This window comes from Rhagoletis pomonella, unplaced genomic scaffold (assembly GCF_013731165.1).
Source record: "Rhagoletis pomonella isolate Grant_MI unplaced genomic scaffold, Rhpom_1.0 Rhpom_scaffold_00030, whole genome shotgun sequence".
In the NCBI taxonomy this organism is placed as follows: Eukaryota; Metazoa; Arthropoda; class Insecta; order Diptera; family Tephritidae; genus Rhagoletis; species Rhagoletis pomonella.
Window position 1 is genome coordinate 199,574 of NW_023458584.1, and position 13,823 is coordinate 213,396.

General features: G+C 34.4%; 1 protein-coding gene across 1 annotated transcript; it reads right to left on the minus strand.

The window, feature by feature from the left end:
* Positions 1 to 267: 267 nt before the first annotated feature.
* LOC118749666 (cytochrome P450 6a22-like) lies at positions 268 to 4,099 on the minus strand. Its single transcript, XM_036484464.1, has 2 exons — positions 2,802 to 4,099; positions 268 to 1,104 (listed from the first exon to the last, which is right to left on the minus strand). The coding sequence occupies exons 1-2, from the start codon at positions 3,880 to 3,882 to the stop codon at positions 689 to 691; spliced, it is 1,497 nt and encodes a 498-aa protein (XP_036340357.1). The 5' UTR covers positions 3,883 to 4,099; the 3' UTR covers positions 268 to 688.
* Positions 4,100 to 13,823: the final 9,724 nt, after the last annotated feature.

Sequence of the window (13,823 nt, forward strand, 5' to 3'; positions counted from 1 at the left end):
CTCAACTCAACTCAACTCAACTCAACTCAACTCAACTCAACTCAACTTAACTTAACTTAACTTAACTTAACTCAACTCAACTCAACTGCCAACTCAATATATTCAAAAACAAATCATTGCCGCCGAATTGAGAAAACGATTCTACTTTTCTTTATTTTTATCATGATTGGCAGTAATCCACTTGAAAGAAGAAAACTTAAAACAAAATTAATATCTATAGCTTACTAAAATCCAAAACGCTGGGGGTTTTATGTATGAAATAAAATTCTCAATTCTACTGTATCTTGTGTAATATAGATTTTGACAGTTTTACACACAGTTTGCGAACACAAAAAATTCAGCTTCAGTAAATCTTTCCTGTGTATTTGGAATCCTTTACTTAATAGCTGTAAACATATATTTTTATTGATTCTCAAAAATTTGGTTCAAGATTTTAGAATAAATAGTTTGTTATTATCAAATAGAAAAGGGCGTCAATGCATGATTCGCCTGGGGTGCCCAATTCGTTAAAGCCGGCCATGTATACATCTCTACATAAATTAGGCAGTGTACTATATTTCTTATAATATCACATACTTACAACGATATCTTATCATGTCTGTTTCTAGACATACATATGTATGTAGGTATGAATAATCTTAAGACTTATCTGGCCCCACTCATGTACGTACTCAGTATATGTATGCGTTTACAGCCGCTCCACTTTCAGCCATACTTCGCTGCCTGGTACTAGCACTATGCTATATTTAGATATCTCTATTTGTTTTGGCGTTTTCTCGCACAAACTAAAACGATAAGATTTCAATAGCGTTATCAATCCAACACGCACTTGCATGCGTCCAAAACGTAGGCCAATGCAATTGCGTGGTCCATCGCCAAAGCCGAGGAAGGCTTGAGGATGACGCTTTTGCACTTCTACTGGATCGAAGCGTTCCGGGCGGAATTCGTGTGGATTTTTATATATATCCGGATCGTAGTGTATCTCCTTGATTGGTACGAAAATGCGTGTGCCTTTCTCAAGTGTAATGTCGGTGTCGGGCAATTTGTAGTCTTCGACTGAAATGCGTGTAAGCGATGCCAAGGCAGGATATTTGCGAAGAGTTTCTAGAAAGAAGATAAAATTAAGCAATTGTTATCAGTATGTCAATCACTCCAAAAATTTCCACTAATATTTATATAGGGCTTATGTATGTATGTATGTGTTTGAGTCTTTTATATAGAAACTTGATAAATTTTTTAGTAAAAGTTGGTATGGACCAATCAGCTTCAACTCCTTTCTAATCAAAATATTAAAAAAAAAACGCTATATGACTCTCATCAGGGAGACTTACATATCTCAAGACGAAGCCACTATGCGTAAGTCAGTAAGCGGGAAAATCTATTACCACAGCAATAATTTAAAACATTTCTTGGTACTTATATCAGTTGGTTTTCACAATATCTCTTACGAAGCCATATCCTTGGGTATGACAAGAACAGATATCTCTAACTTTATAACCGTCTAGGTCACAAATACGATGACTTCTAAAACTATAGAAGTTGAGCTAGGAGACCTCTGACACCTAGTTACGGCCACCAGTGGCTGCCCTCCAGTGGCGGAGAGTCCTGGTTCCCCTGCTATGCACGCTGGCTATGTATGCATTTTTAGAAAAGCTCAAAGGCAATATATTTAATACAAATACCTATGTAGAGAGAGGAGATTCCGCATCTACTTTTGTAAGCAGTCATGAGGAGACCACTTCGAGTTTCAGTATATGCGCCAGTGTCATTTTCTGTGAAAATTATTGGAAAACTCTGCTTACATAACGAGTTCGAAGAACAAAATTAAGACAAACTGTTGCCCATCACTATCCAATCTAGTGCAACTTCTGCAGCTGAAAACTGAGCTGGAAGGAAAATTATAGTTTTTTTCGGGTTACCCAGACCGTTGTGTTGAAACTCTGGTTCCGAATAGAAACTTCGCCATGAAAATCCTTAGTAAGGAGGTGTGCATAGAAAACTATTATCCTCCACCCGGTAGTATATGCAGTAATTTTCACAGATGGTTCAAAAATTAACGGCGGAGAGGGTATGCCCTTCGCCGCTAGCAAATTGCTTTAAACTAACTACGATCTGTCGACGAAAAACTTGTCCTGTGTGGGATCTAAAGAGGCAGGATATATCTCACACAATTGGTACTCCAATAGACGTCTGTCTTATAGGTAAAAACGCAGAATGGCTCGGAGTGCCATACCCTAAATGCCGCAAAAGTTGGAAAAACAACGAGGAGTAGGAGACATTCTCTGTAACTATCCCGCATTATCGACCTTGACGAATTGGCAGATTTAAACTTTAGGTGCCTGACGAATTTCCTCAAGGATTCAAAATGGTTCAGCAAGCGAGGGTGAAAACTCCCTGCGTAGCAGTACCAGCCAAATCTACCTATCTATCTACTCATTTATAAAGCGCCTTGTTGGACTACTCTCGGAATAGAAGAATAGAATGAATAGAAACTCCATCGGCCATCTCAGTGTCTTAAAATCTTAAACAAATGACTAATGTCAGTGAATTAAAGCCCAGAAAAAGTGATTAATTTTTGTAGGAAGTAGAACTATTTTATTGCCGAATATAGGTGTTATCGAAATGTTTGCAGAGGCGACCCCTAGGTTAAGCATACACATTTGTTTTTTTTCGAAATTGCCTTGCAAAAATACTTTGGACTCACTCAGGGGTGTATAGCGAACTTTTGTTTGTTTGCCTGTAAGATTGTACGACGTAATGCCCATCATTATCGACTCTATCATTTAGTCTCACTTATGTACCTGTGATCACCTGATCCAAATTGGTCATTTCCATCATCGCCTCGTAAGTCAACTCGCCGCTGTACTTCTCCAGCACTTTGACAATTTCAGCTCTCAATTTCTCCTGCAACTGCGGATTCTTGGCCATCTCATATAGGCCATAAGTCATATTACTCGAACTGGTCTCAAATCCAGCAGCAAAGAAGATGAATACCTGTGCAGCCATCTCTTCGTAAGTCAACATAGGTTTACCGTTTTCGTCCCTAGTATTTTTCATCTCAATCAGCAAGTTAATAAAATCGTTACGTTGAATTTTCTGCTCTTCACGCAAACGCACCGTGTCACGCACCAGCCGCATTATAAACTCTTCAACCTCTTTGGTTGTGCGCCTAAAATATTTTAATATTTTAAATATCCCCGAATAGGTGATCAAAAACAAGCGCAGGCGTATTGAAAGAAAATTTGGATAGAAAATTTGCCGTCCAATGCGCCGAAATTCTACATTAGGATCTTTCAAACTATTGCATTCTACACCAAAGGCACAAGTGCCGATAACATCGGTAGTATAGCGTCCCATCATGTCGTGCAGCTCAATAACACCGTCCTTGGCTTGCGTCAATTCCTCGCTGAAGGCCTCATCAAGCTGACGTGCCACCGCCACCAGTGTGGGAAACATAAACTTCATTTTGGCCGATGTGAATGTGGGTGAAAGTTTGATGCGCAATGGGCGCCACCTCTCACCGTGCAGAGCAAAAAGATTTGCGCTGATTGAATTGCCAAGATCGGCACTATATTGAAAACGATCGGTGAATTTATTGAAATCTTTAATAAGAATAGCCTTCACCAAATCCAAATCGAGTATTACCAATAATGGTTTGGTGAAGATGTATGTACCAACAAATTTGGCCTTGCCACGAAATTGCTGATAGGCATCGCTCACAATTTCCGATCTGCTTATGCTACGCAGGCGAGAGATGTTACCAAATAGAAAGTTCATTTTCATCTGAGGTACACCCAGCAGCTCCCAGTATTGATATTTGTAGCGCAGGTAGCTGATCAGCAGCGAGAAGAGTGTGATGAATATTATAAGGTAGAAATCCATTTTGTAGCGCTGGAGTTGGCAGGAATAGTGGTAGTGGAGGAGAGATTTTATTTTTTTAACTAGTACAGATAATTTTCGGAGTTTTCACTTTTAGTAGTTGCTATTTTTATTTGGAGTATTTTCCTTTATTTTTAAATATTTAAAGCACTAATACCTCCTTTGGAAATTACTTGCCTGCGCAACAGATGTATTTTAAGCGACTGTCGCACAGATTTGCAGAAACTCTACTGCACTACTAGATAGACATAATTCAGTTTATAGAGTTAGACATGAATACATGCATTAATTCACATACATATGTATGTGTACTTACATGTGTATGCCTGTATGTAAACGCGTCCCTGCAGGAAATGTATCTACCTATAAGCTAACTTTAGGTTGATTACGAAGGAGCTATAATTCGCTTACCTCTGCATTAGATGTAGTCAAGGGTGGTTACGTCTGCATTTGCTGTAACTAACTTGTAACTAACTACTTTTGTACATAAAATATCAATAGGAAAAGCAAAATATTTTATTTTTACTTTTATTTTTTAGTTTTATTTTTTATTTACTTTATTTATTTTATCACATTTCATATTTGTTTACATATTCTGCTGTAGGTGGTCCCACATTCGAACTCCGTCATAACATAACTTCAAAATGATAATATGGAATTTCGATCTTCCTTTTATTTGTTCTCGATTCGATAAAGTATTTGCGAAGTGCAGGACATTTAAATAGAAACGCGTTTAAAGAAAACAATCTCAAGCTTTACTTCTGCATTACTTGTCCACTTGTTACAAGTTAGCTTTTTGTAGCTAACTACAAGTTATACATTTTATAGAAATCCCGCAAAAAAGCTAACTACAAGTGGGTTATTTTTTAACAATTGATAATTTTTTCCTGCAGGATTAAGATGCAATCTTAATAAGGCGATAAATTTTTAGCTATGGTGCGTCGTTTCATTTTCATATTCATTTTATCGTGCAATATCTTAAAATGACACCATTCTTGGCAAAGTTGCCATCCTAACTTAGAAAAAATTTTTCCTCCTAAGCTATAATAGTTATGGAGATGAAATTTCGTACACTTATATAAATATTTATACGTTATTATACAAAAACAACAATGCCAAAGAGTTATACATACTCGAATTTTCAATGATTCTCTTTCTTAACAATAAATTTTTTTTTGTGTTTTTCATGCTATCATAAAAAAAACAACTATGCAGAAATTTTCCTTTAATAAACTGTAAAACGATTTTTGTCCCTATTATTATTTTCGAAAATATTTATATATTTAAGGTTTACGAAAGATAATCGATTGGCGCATATTTCTGTTCAATTGCCGTTTTATAGTGGCGTAAATAACGCAAAAGAATTTTGTTTAAAAACAAAATTACTGAAATTACTATCAAAAAATATTGATACAAATTGGCATTGCTGTTAGTGTGCGAAATATAACTCGATATCTATTATAATAGATTGGGAGAAACTTATATTTCTAAAATTTGCCATGTCATTATGATTGTTAATAACATTGACAAATATTGCAATTTTGCAAAATAATGGGTGTTCCATGATTTTTAATCTATACATATAATAAAATTGTAGCAGGACGATGTCTGTGCCTTATAGATATTAATGCAAAATCAGTATGTGGGATATTTATTAGAGCAACAGAAGCCAAATCAACAGTTTTTAGAATTTGTGTCTGTCTGTCTGCCTACCTGTCTGTCTGTATGTTTGTATGCGCATCACTCGAAAACTAATGCATGAAATCGAATGCAGTTTTCACTGTTGTATTGCCTGAGGTCTAACTTAAAATATAGAAGAAAAAATTAAAGAGCTGCCACCTGTTTGAAAATTTCATTTGAAGTAACATGATAAGTTATTTGGTTTTGTTATTAAAACAATTATATTCAACACTCTTTATTGAGATTGATGTCTTTTTTTTTAATGAAAAACTATTGTGGAAAAGCAACAATAATTTGAAAAAATGGTAAAAGTGATAGCTATGAATCGGAATAGTTTTTCAATAAAAAAGCGGCCTCAAGCTCAATAACAATTGTTGAAGTAAATTGGTAAGATAAACTAAATATTGCAAAGAATAAGAAGGCATACAGACGAAAAAAGTTATGTGGAAGGTTGCCACATGTTTGACAATTTAATAAGACAAATTAAATATTGCAATATAGGTATCAAACTAAAGAGGTCTAGGAAAGTTTACTGCCGAAAATATTTTTGAGTGGGTTGCCAGCTGTTTGAAAAATTTTATTCATTTTAATTGATAAAATATGTAAATAAAATATTATAATACTCGTGTTGAACTAAAGGGATTTAAGAAAATTTACTGTCGAGCATATTTTTCAAGCGGGCTACCACCTACTTGAAAACTTGAATTCAATTAATCTGATAAGGTAAGGCCAATATTGAATTAGTACGCATTTGAAAAAAGTGCGCGAGACTCGATAAATTATATAAATTAAACTTCCAGGAGAAATCCGATACTTTACCTACCGAAAATATATTAACTAACATCCACATTTATAAAAAAAGAAGGCTCTATAAATCGAAAATTTGTGTAAAAATCTCCCCTCATAAAGCTTTTTAATATATTTTCTTTTTTATGAATGAGGCCATTCGAGTATTGGGCGGGAGTAACAACACAAAAATTCTTTTAAGGCGCAGTGAAGCACGCCGGATATTTACTCGTTGTGAAATAAAAGTCATAAATTATTTTACGCTAAGCTTTATTTATATGTTTATATAAAGTTAATAGACTGTTACTAATATCCGACAAATGGCCTGCCTGTCTTTAGTGTTAGACCCTTATTCTTCTCCATAAACATTTCAATAAAAATTTCATGTAAAAGGCCCAGTGGCCAGATTTTGCTAATTTCAATTTCGATCTTCGACTGAGGAATTGTTGTTGGTTTATTGGCATACACGAGAGATTTTTAAAAACTCCAAAGGAAGAAATCGGAAGGCGCCAACTCGCATGATCTTACTGGTCAGCTCTAATATCCATTACGTGAGATGACACGACTGTAAACAATATAATATAAAAATATTTGTAGTGTGCATTAACAATAACGATTCGTTGCTCGACTAAATACCATTGCATGGCTACTAATAGCAAATAATTAACATTATTGTTATACGTTTATTTTCTGATGCATTGCGATAAAATTAAAAATGCAGGGCAATGCAAAAAGCGTGTTCTTGTTGGGACACTCTTTATTTATATGCCAGCACAAGCGCTAAATATATGTACATTAGGCATATGACTTTTCCTCTTTTTTTGGAAAGAGTAAATCTACATGGTATTATACAATGAGTTTTTATATATCAAACTGGGATATGATCTTGATTTAAGAAAATTATTAGTAATTCAATTCGATTTATTTTAAGGAAAAGACAACTGAAATTCGCTGACCACGTCTGGCGATAATTGCAATTTAGTGAATTGACTTTTTCAAACGATAAAACAGGAGTTTAACTATATCTGTAAAACTGGTCTACACTCATGAAATTTTATTCCATATTCGGATTAAGGAGAAAATTTTACATGTGAAATGATGGTCAATTGGCTAAAATTAGAATTACATTAACCTAGTGTCATCAGATTTTTTGAAAAAAAAATTTACTAAAATTTAGCTACCTTATTTTTTTCATCCGGTGTAACTCTTTCCTGTATTCTATAAAGAATTTATTTGGCTACCTATCAGCAAATTTTCAACCAAAGAACACAAAACTGGACAAAAAGAATTACCACAACAGGGCTGATTAACATATTCGAAGAATTTTTTAAAATATTAGAAAAGTAGGTGCTGAAATAGTTGTCATGGTGCAAGTTTTGGCCTTTATTATATTGCCAAAGTTTAAAGCTCAATTGCTTCCAGTCTGTCAATTTATATGCGGTGCATGGTTTAGTGTTTGGTTATCTGACCACAGCTTTGATAAAAACGATTTTGCATTATTTGAAAAATCCTCCTTTCAGTTTAGAAAAGCACACAGCCGTTTTTTTAAGAAACTCAGTAAAATCCGGCAATCTGCGAATCCGCTACTGTTAACCAGCATTGGAGTAATATCTGTGCGGAACGAACAATTAAAGCGGTTGAGGTTGTATGTATTTTATACCTGAAAAACGCCGCGTACTTTGAATTTAAATTTAATATCTTTTAATTTATAATTTATATATACTAGCATTTATTAATGTGTAATTAAAATTAATGGAAACAAATTTAATGAAACCGAAATGAACAGTTTAAAACTAGTGTTTCCTGCGGAGGTTTTTTTTTGACAAATTGACACAAAAACATTATTTTTGTTGTTTTTCACGATTTCTAAGTATCGAGTAACAGGTAGAAATTTTCGCAAAAAATAATCATACGCCTAATGTATGTATGTCACTGATAGGCACTGCCTTGCGCGCGGGCAAAGCTCTTTTAAGCTTTCTATACATTTTGTAAAGCCGCGAGCAGAGTAAAAGCTCTTTCTGCCCAATGCTGATGTATGTACATTAGACTGCATAACCAAAAAAAATATTTCGGAAAAATATTATGAAAATACCTCCAAAAATTGCGTTTTTTATAAACAAAAATGACAAAACAGATTAAGCTTAAAAAATCTGCTTAAAAATATTTCCAACGGAATCGTAATAATGAGATTTTTTATGCTTTCTTTTATTAATTATTCAAAGATTGATTTCTGTCCAAAAAGAAGTTATTCCTGTCCCAATTGTTTTTTTTTTTTCAAATACCAACATATCTTAATTCAACTTTGAATGACGTTCGTTCATCCTACCTTTCTCTTTCATCATTTAAATGAGTTTATTAGCAAAGAAATAAATCGGGTGGGGGAAATACTTTTCCAATAATATATCACAAGTCTAAATCGGAAGAGATTAGATTCAGTTATTCGAGTGTTTTTTTATATCAACCTTTAAAGAAACTTAAAAAACAGCATTAAAAATCTCATTATGATGATTCCGTTCAGATTTTTTTATAATTTTTTTAGACTATTTTCATACAAATTTTTAAGCTTAAACCGTTTGTTGTTTGAGGGGATTTAAAAAAAAAATCTTTAGGAAACTATTTTTATTCATAAAAAATTCCGTTTTTGGAGATATTTTCAAATTGGTCCAGTTCACGTAAATCTTAATATTTTTCCGAAATATTTTGGTGGACGTCTTAAAATATAATAGATTTTATAATTCCAATGGAAACAAAGTACCAAATTTTGATTTTTTTTTTATATAGGGAGTGATGCAGTCTAATGTACATATATAGGTACTTTACAATGATATACACTTTTTTTTCGAAAACCGTGACTTAGCGAAATTTTCTTGGTACACCACACCCGACCTTACCATTTGTTTATATTTATATGACTTTGAAGTCATAAAATAAAGTTGTATTGTTTACAGTACAGAAGGCTTTATACCTTTCATGAACATCTGCAAATTTTACTTTAACAGATCACTGTATTTGAGAAAAATTATATATTCACAGCGCACATATGAAAAATCTTATCTAAACAAGATATACCTTACATAGCACCAATCTAAGTATTTTTCACCACAATTTAATGGGTTTAGCTTCCAACATAAAGGAGATATGTATATCGCAAAAACTGCTATCTGAACAATGAATGGTATAAGAGATAAAGCTCATACAGCATAGATTTTGACGATTTTCTCAGCAGACTTTGTTTTATTATTTATAAAGTAGCTTACTAAATTTATCGGTTTTAGCTGTCCAAATAAAGGAGTTTTACAGTAAAACTCCATATCTGAACAATCAGTTGTATGGAGGCAATAAAGAGGTTATAGTGACCCGATCTTGTTTTTTAATTTTACTGTAAACTCTCCGTTGATAATGAGTGAAAATAGTGCGAAATTTTATGTTTCTAGCTGTATATGTGGTGAAGTTTTAACAAATAATCTCATAACTGAACAATCAGTTGTATGGGAGATATATGTTATAGTGACCCGATCTTATTATTTTCACTGTAAGTATTCTGTTAGTAATGAGTGGAAGCGGTGCGAATTTTGATGTTTCTAGCTGCATAAATGGAGAAGTTATGGCAAAAAATCTCATTTCTGAACAATCAGTTGTATGGAGGCTATAGTTTATAGTAACCCAATCTTTGCCATTTTGACTGAAAGTATTTTTTTATAATGAGTGACAACAGTGCGAAATTTTATGTTCCTAGCTACTTAACTGGAGAAGTTATAGCGAAAAATCTTACATCTGAGCAATCAGTTGTATGGGAGCTATAGGTTACAGTGACCCGATCTTTGTAATTTCCACTCTAAGTTTTCTGTTGATAATAGATGGAAGTATTGCAAAATTTCACTTCCCTATCTGCATAAATGGAGAAGTTGTAACGAAAAATCTCATATCTGAACAATCAGTTGTATGGAAGCTATATGTTATAGTAGTCCGATTCTTGCGGTTCCGACCAATGTTTATAACATTATAAAAATACACCCACCTACCAAATTTAATCCGGATATCTCGAAAACTGAGAGACTAGATTGCATACAAACAGACAGACAGACAGACAGACAGACAAACGGACAGACAGACAGACGGACAGACGGCCATGGCTAAATCGACTCAGCTCGACGTTCTGATCATTTAAGTATTTATTTGAATGGGTATATCTCTTCTTATTCTGGTACTTACAAACATCGGACCAAAGTTATAATACCATTCCATGCCCATGAAAGGTATAAAAAGTTCAAAGTTTAAGAAATAAATATCTATATAGAACATTTAATGTGAACATGCTTAGTGCAATGAAATCATAAAATTATTTGATTTATTGAGAAGCGCACTCAATGACAAAGCGATTGGGCTATCTGCTTACATTGTTGAAGACATTCATTGAAGTCAAGTTTATCGGTATCTTTGCAGCTCCGCTCCTCCTCATTCCGCGTGAAGGCGCCTAGCTTCGATTCGCTTGGCTTACCGCCGCACGGTATTTGGACTATAGGTAGGTAGGAGGAAAAAATAGTAAACGTGAACCATTTTCGCTGAAACTTCAAGGCCTGACAAACCGGTACCCATAATTTTTTAACTGATAAACTTCTTCTTCTTCTTATTTGGCAATGTAACCGCCTAAGCGATTTTGGCGTTAAAAGTACGGAAGCACCCTCTGGCGGCCCTCAAAAGAAAAAATTATTGCCAGAAATGGATTCCTCGACCCCAAAAACCTCCAGACACACATTCTGGCTAGTTTTCAATACAGCTGTTTAAACAGCTGAGCTATATATGTATATATATAGATTGGCGCTTACACATACGTTAGTGTTTGGCCGAGCCTCTCCTCCGACTTGTGGCGTGCGCCATGATGTTGTCGCACAAAGCGGAGGGACCTACAGTTTTACGCCGACTCCGAACGGCGATTGTATTTTTATGAGAAGTTGTTTTTCATGGCAGAAATACACTCGGAGGTTTGCCATTGCCTGCCGAGGGACGACCGCTGTTAAGAAAAAACCTTTCTTCTACATAATGCGATGTTGCTTTGACCAGGGCTTGACCCAGGTGCTGATGAGTGAAAGCGCGCACTGCTTACCACTACACCACAGCGGCCCACTACACCACAGCGGAGCTACTTTTTGTAAAAAAAACTAGATAGAAAAAAATCGCTGGCTCAAAATTCCTTTTAGACCTTTGGTTTCTTGGGGGGCAAAAATGCTTGAAATGAACCAAATAATCATAATCGTGATGTGCCTCTGTTAATTTTTTTGGGCCCTTACAAATCGACCCGCCCTAATATTTATACTAATTCACTGAGAAAAAAATAAACCAGAAATTTGTTAATATTACCAAATTTAAATACTAAGAGGAATTTATTTTGATTTTTGTTTGATATTAATTAACAATGCCATGGATGATAATTTCAACAAAGATTTGGCAGTATTAATCACACTTTTGTTCACATTAACCAAATTTTTGGTTGCTGATTTTTTTTGGTTTGAGTATGGTTACACTTTTTCGTAATTGGGGGATACAAAACAAAAATGTTTATTATCATTTTAACACTTTGGCCTCTGAGAGGACTCGAACCCGCATCTTCTGAAAGCAAATAAAAGCAAGCATCTCTGCACATTCAACCACAGCGGTTCTGCAAATTTACCTTCAAATGTTGAACTTGAATAAGTTTTCTTTGTCGTTTGATCATGTTCTGCACTTCACGGGTGCTTTTTCGTAAATAAGAAAAACAAAAAGAAAACACTACACTGCCTCTGGCGGCATTCGAACCAGAATCCGCTGGAAGTCAACAATAACAGCAAGCATCTCTGCACAGCCAGACAAATTTGTTTTCAAATGATCAACTTGAATCACACTTCTTACAATCGGCTTATTTATCATGACAAATGAAACCATAACTTGGTTTAAAAAACCATTGTGCTTTTGGCTCAGTGTGAGTTGAGCAAATAAACGCGACCTAAGAAAATATCTATTGTGCTGGCCTTACAAAAGTTCACTCCAACCTAAAAGAACTTCTAATACTAAATCTTTTAGAGGGTGTCATGTCTCAGATTCTGAACGGAGACGATAATCGCTCCCCGATATATAAGAGTCTTAGTGCCGTTTTCTTATGTAGGTTGTAAAATTTATCTGCCCTTTAAAGACGTTTTTTTCAGAACAAAATTTGTGTTTAAAGGGCAAACAAATTTTAAAACATACATGAGAAAACGGTACTTAGATATATGATACCTACGAGGGAAATCTCATAATATATTCTAGCCAAAGAACATGAAGTCTACTCAGATAGTCTGTGAAAGTGGTCAGGCCTTCCGGACTCAAATTCAGAAGTCGTTCCGAGATTCATTTAGTGGGAGTGGGTTTCAAGATTGTCATCCGCCATAGTTTTGATGTGTAAGCTCTGTTGCATTTAGCGTTGCCAACCGTACTATATTGTGGTATTGTACTATTTTTTGGGTCCGCGTACTATATACTGTTAGAAAAAATACAGTATGCAAAAATACTATATTCCTTCAGTTATAAATGTAAATATATTTCAGCAATTTGCAACTAAGAAGATTTACAAAATTTACTTACAATTAGTCAATTTTTATTGTGGCGTATTCATATTTATTTCAATAGTGTTATTGAGCTTTTACCTAAAATTATTTCGCTTATGCTCTCTATTCCAGCAATTTCGGCATTCACAGAAAGAGTTTTTACTATTAAGATTGTGAAATGGTCAGATGGGAGAAATAAAGCGACTATCTCACTAATAAAAAATGAACTTTTGATTTATATCAATTTAAATATTGATTGCGATAAAGCATATGATACTTTCAAAGAAATATATTTTTTTATAGAGGAAATGCATAAGAAAGAAAAAAGACGAAAACTTAAAAAGCATTTTTACTTTTTCTTAAAAAAAAAATACTATATAGTATATTTGAAGTTTACTATATTTTTTTCAGATTTTTTTGAAAAAGTACTATACATTTCTTAGAAAATGTTGGCAACCCTAGTTGCATTCCACGTTTTTCGTGAACGTCAACTCATTCGTTGACATCAAAACCCTTATGTCCCGGTACCAACCAAAGGGCTTCCCTTACCCAGTTTTGCGTGCTCAATTAAACAATCAATAGAGTCTTTTAGCTGTCCAAAAGTCTTGATGACTGTCAGACAAGATATTTATCTTGGCCCCATTTCACTTTCTACAAAGACTTTAACTGTTTAAATTAAACCTTAATCTACCCCTCTTGCGATAACCAAATCTTCGAAATTTCCGGTTGGGATTAAGTTACGTTGACTTTGCTGCTTTTGGTGAACTTTAGGGCAATTATTGATACACTCTTTTCAGCGCACCATTTCTCAATCAGTTTTAAGGCTGTCTGAAATCTACAATCAATATTACAGCCACCACATAGATGAGCAGCTTATCTGCATAGCCAAAATCGTTTTCTATTAAACTTTCCAGGATC

Coding starts and splice junctions, on each gene's coding strand:
- LOC118749666 (XM_036484464.1), bottom strand. CDS start 3,882: ATGGATTTCTACCTTATAATATTCATCACACTCTTCTCGCTGCTGATC. Junction 1,105..2,801: donor TTTGGATCAGGTGATCACAG/GTACATAAGTGA, acceptor TCTTCTTTCTAG/AAACTCTTCGCAAATATCCT.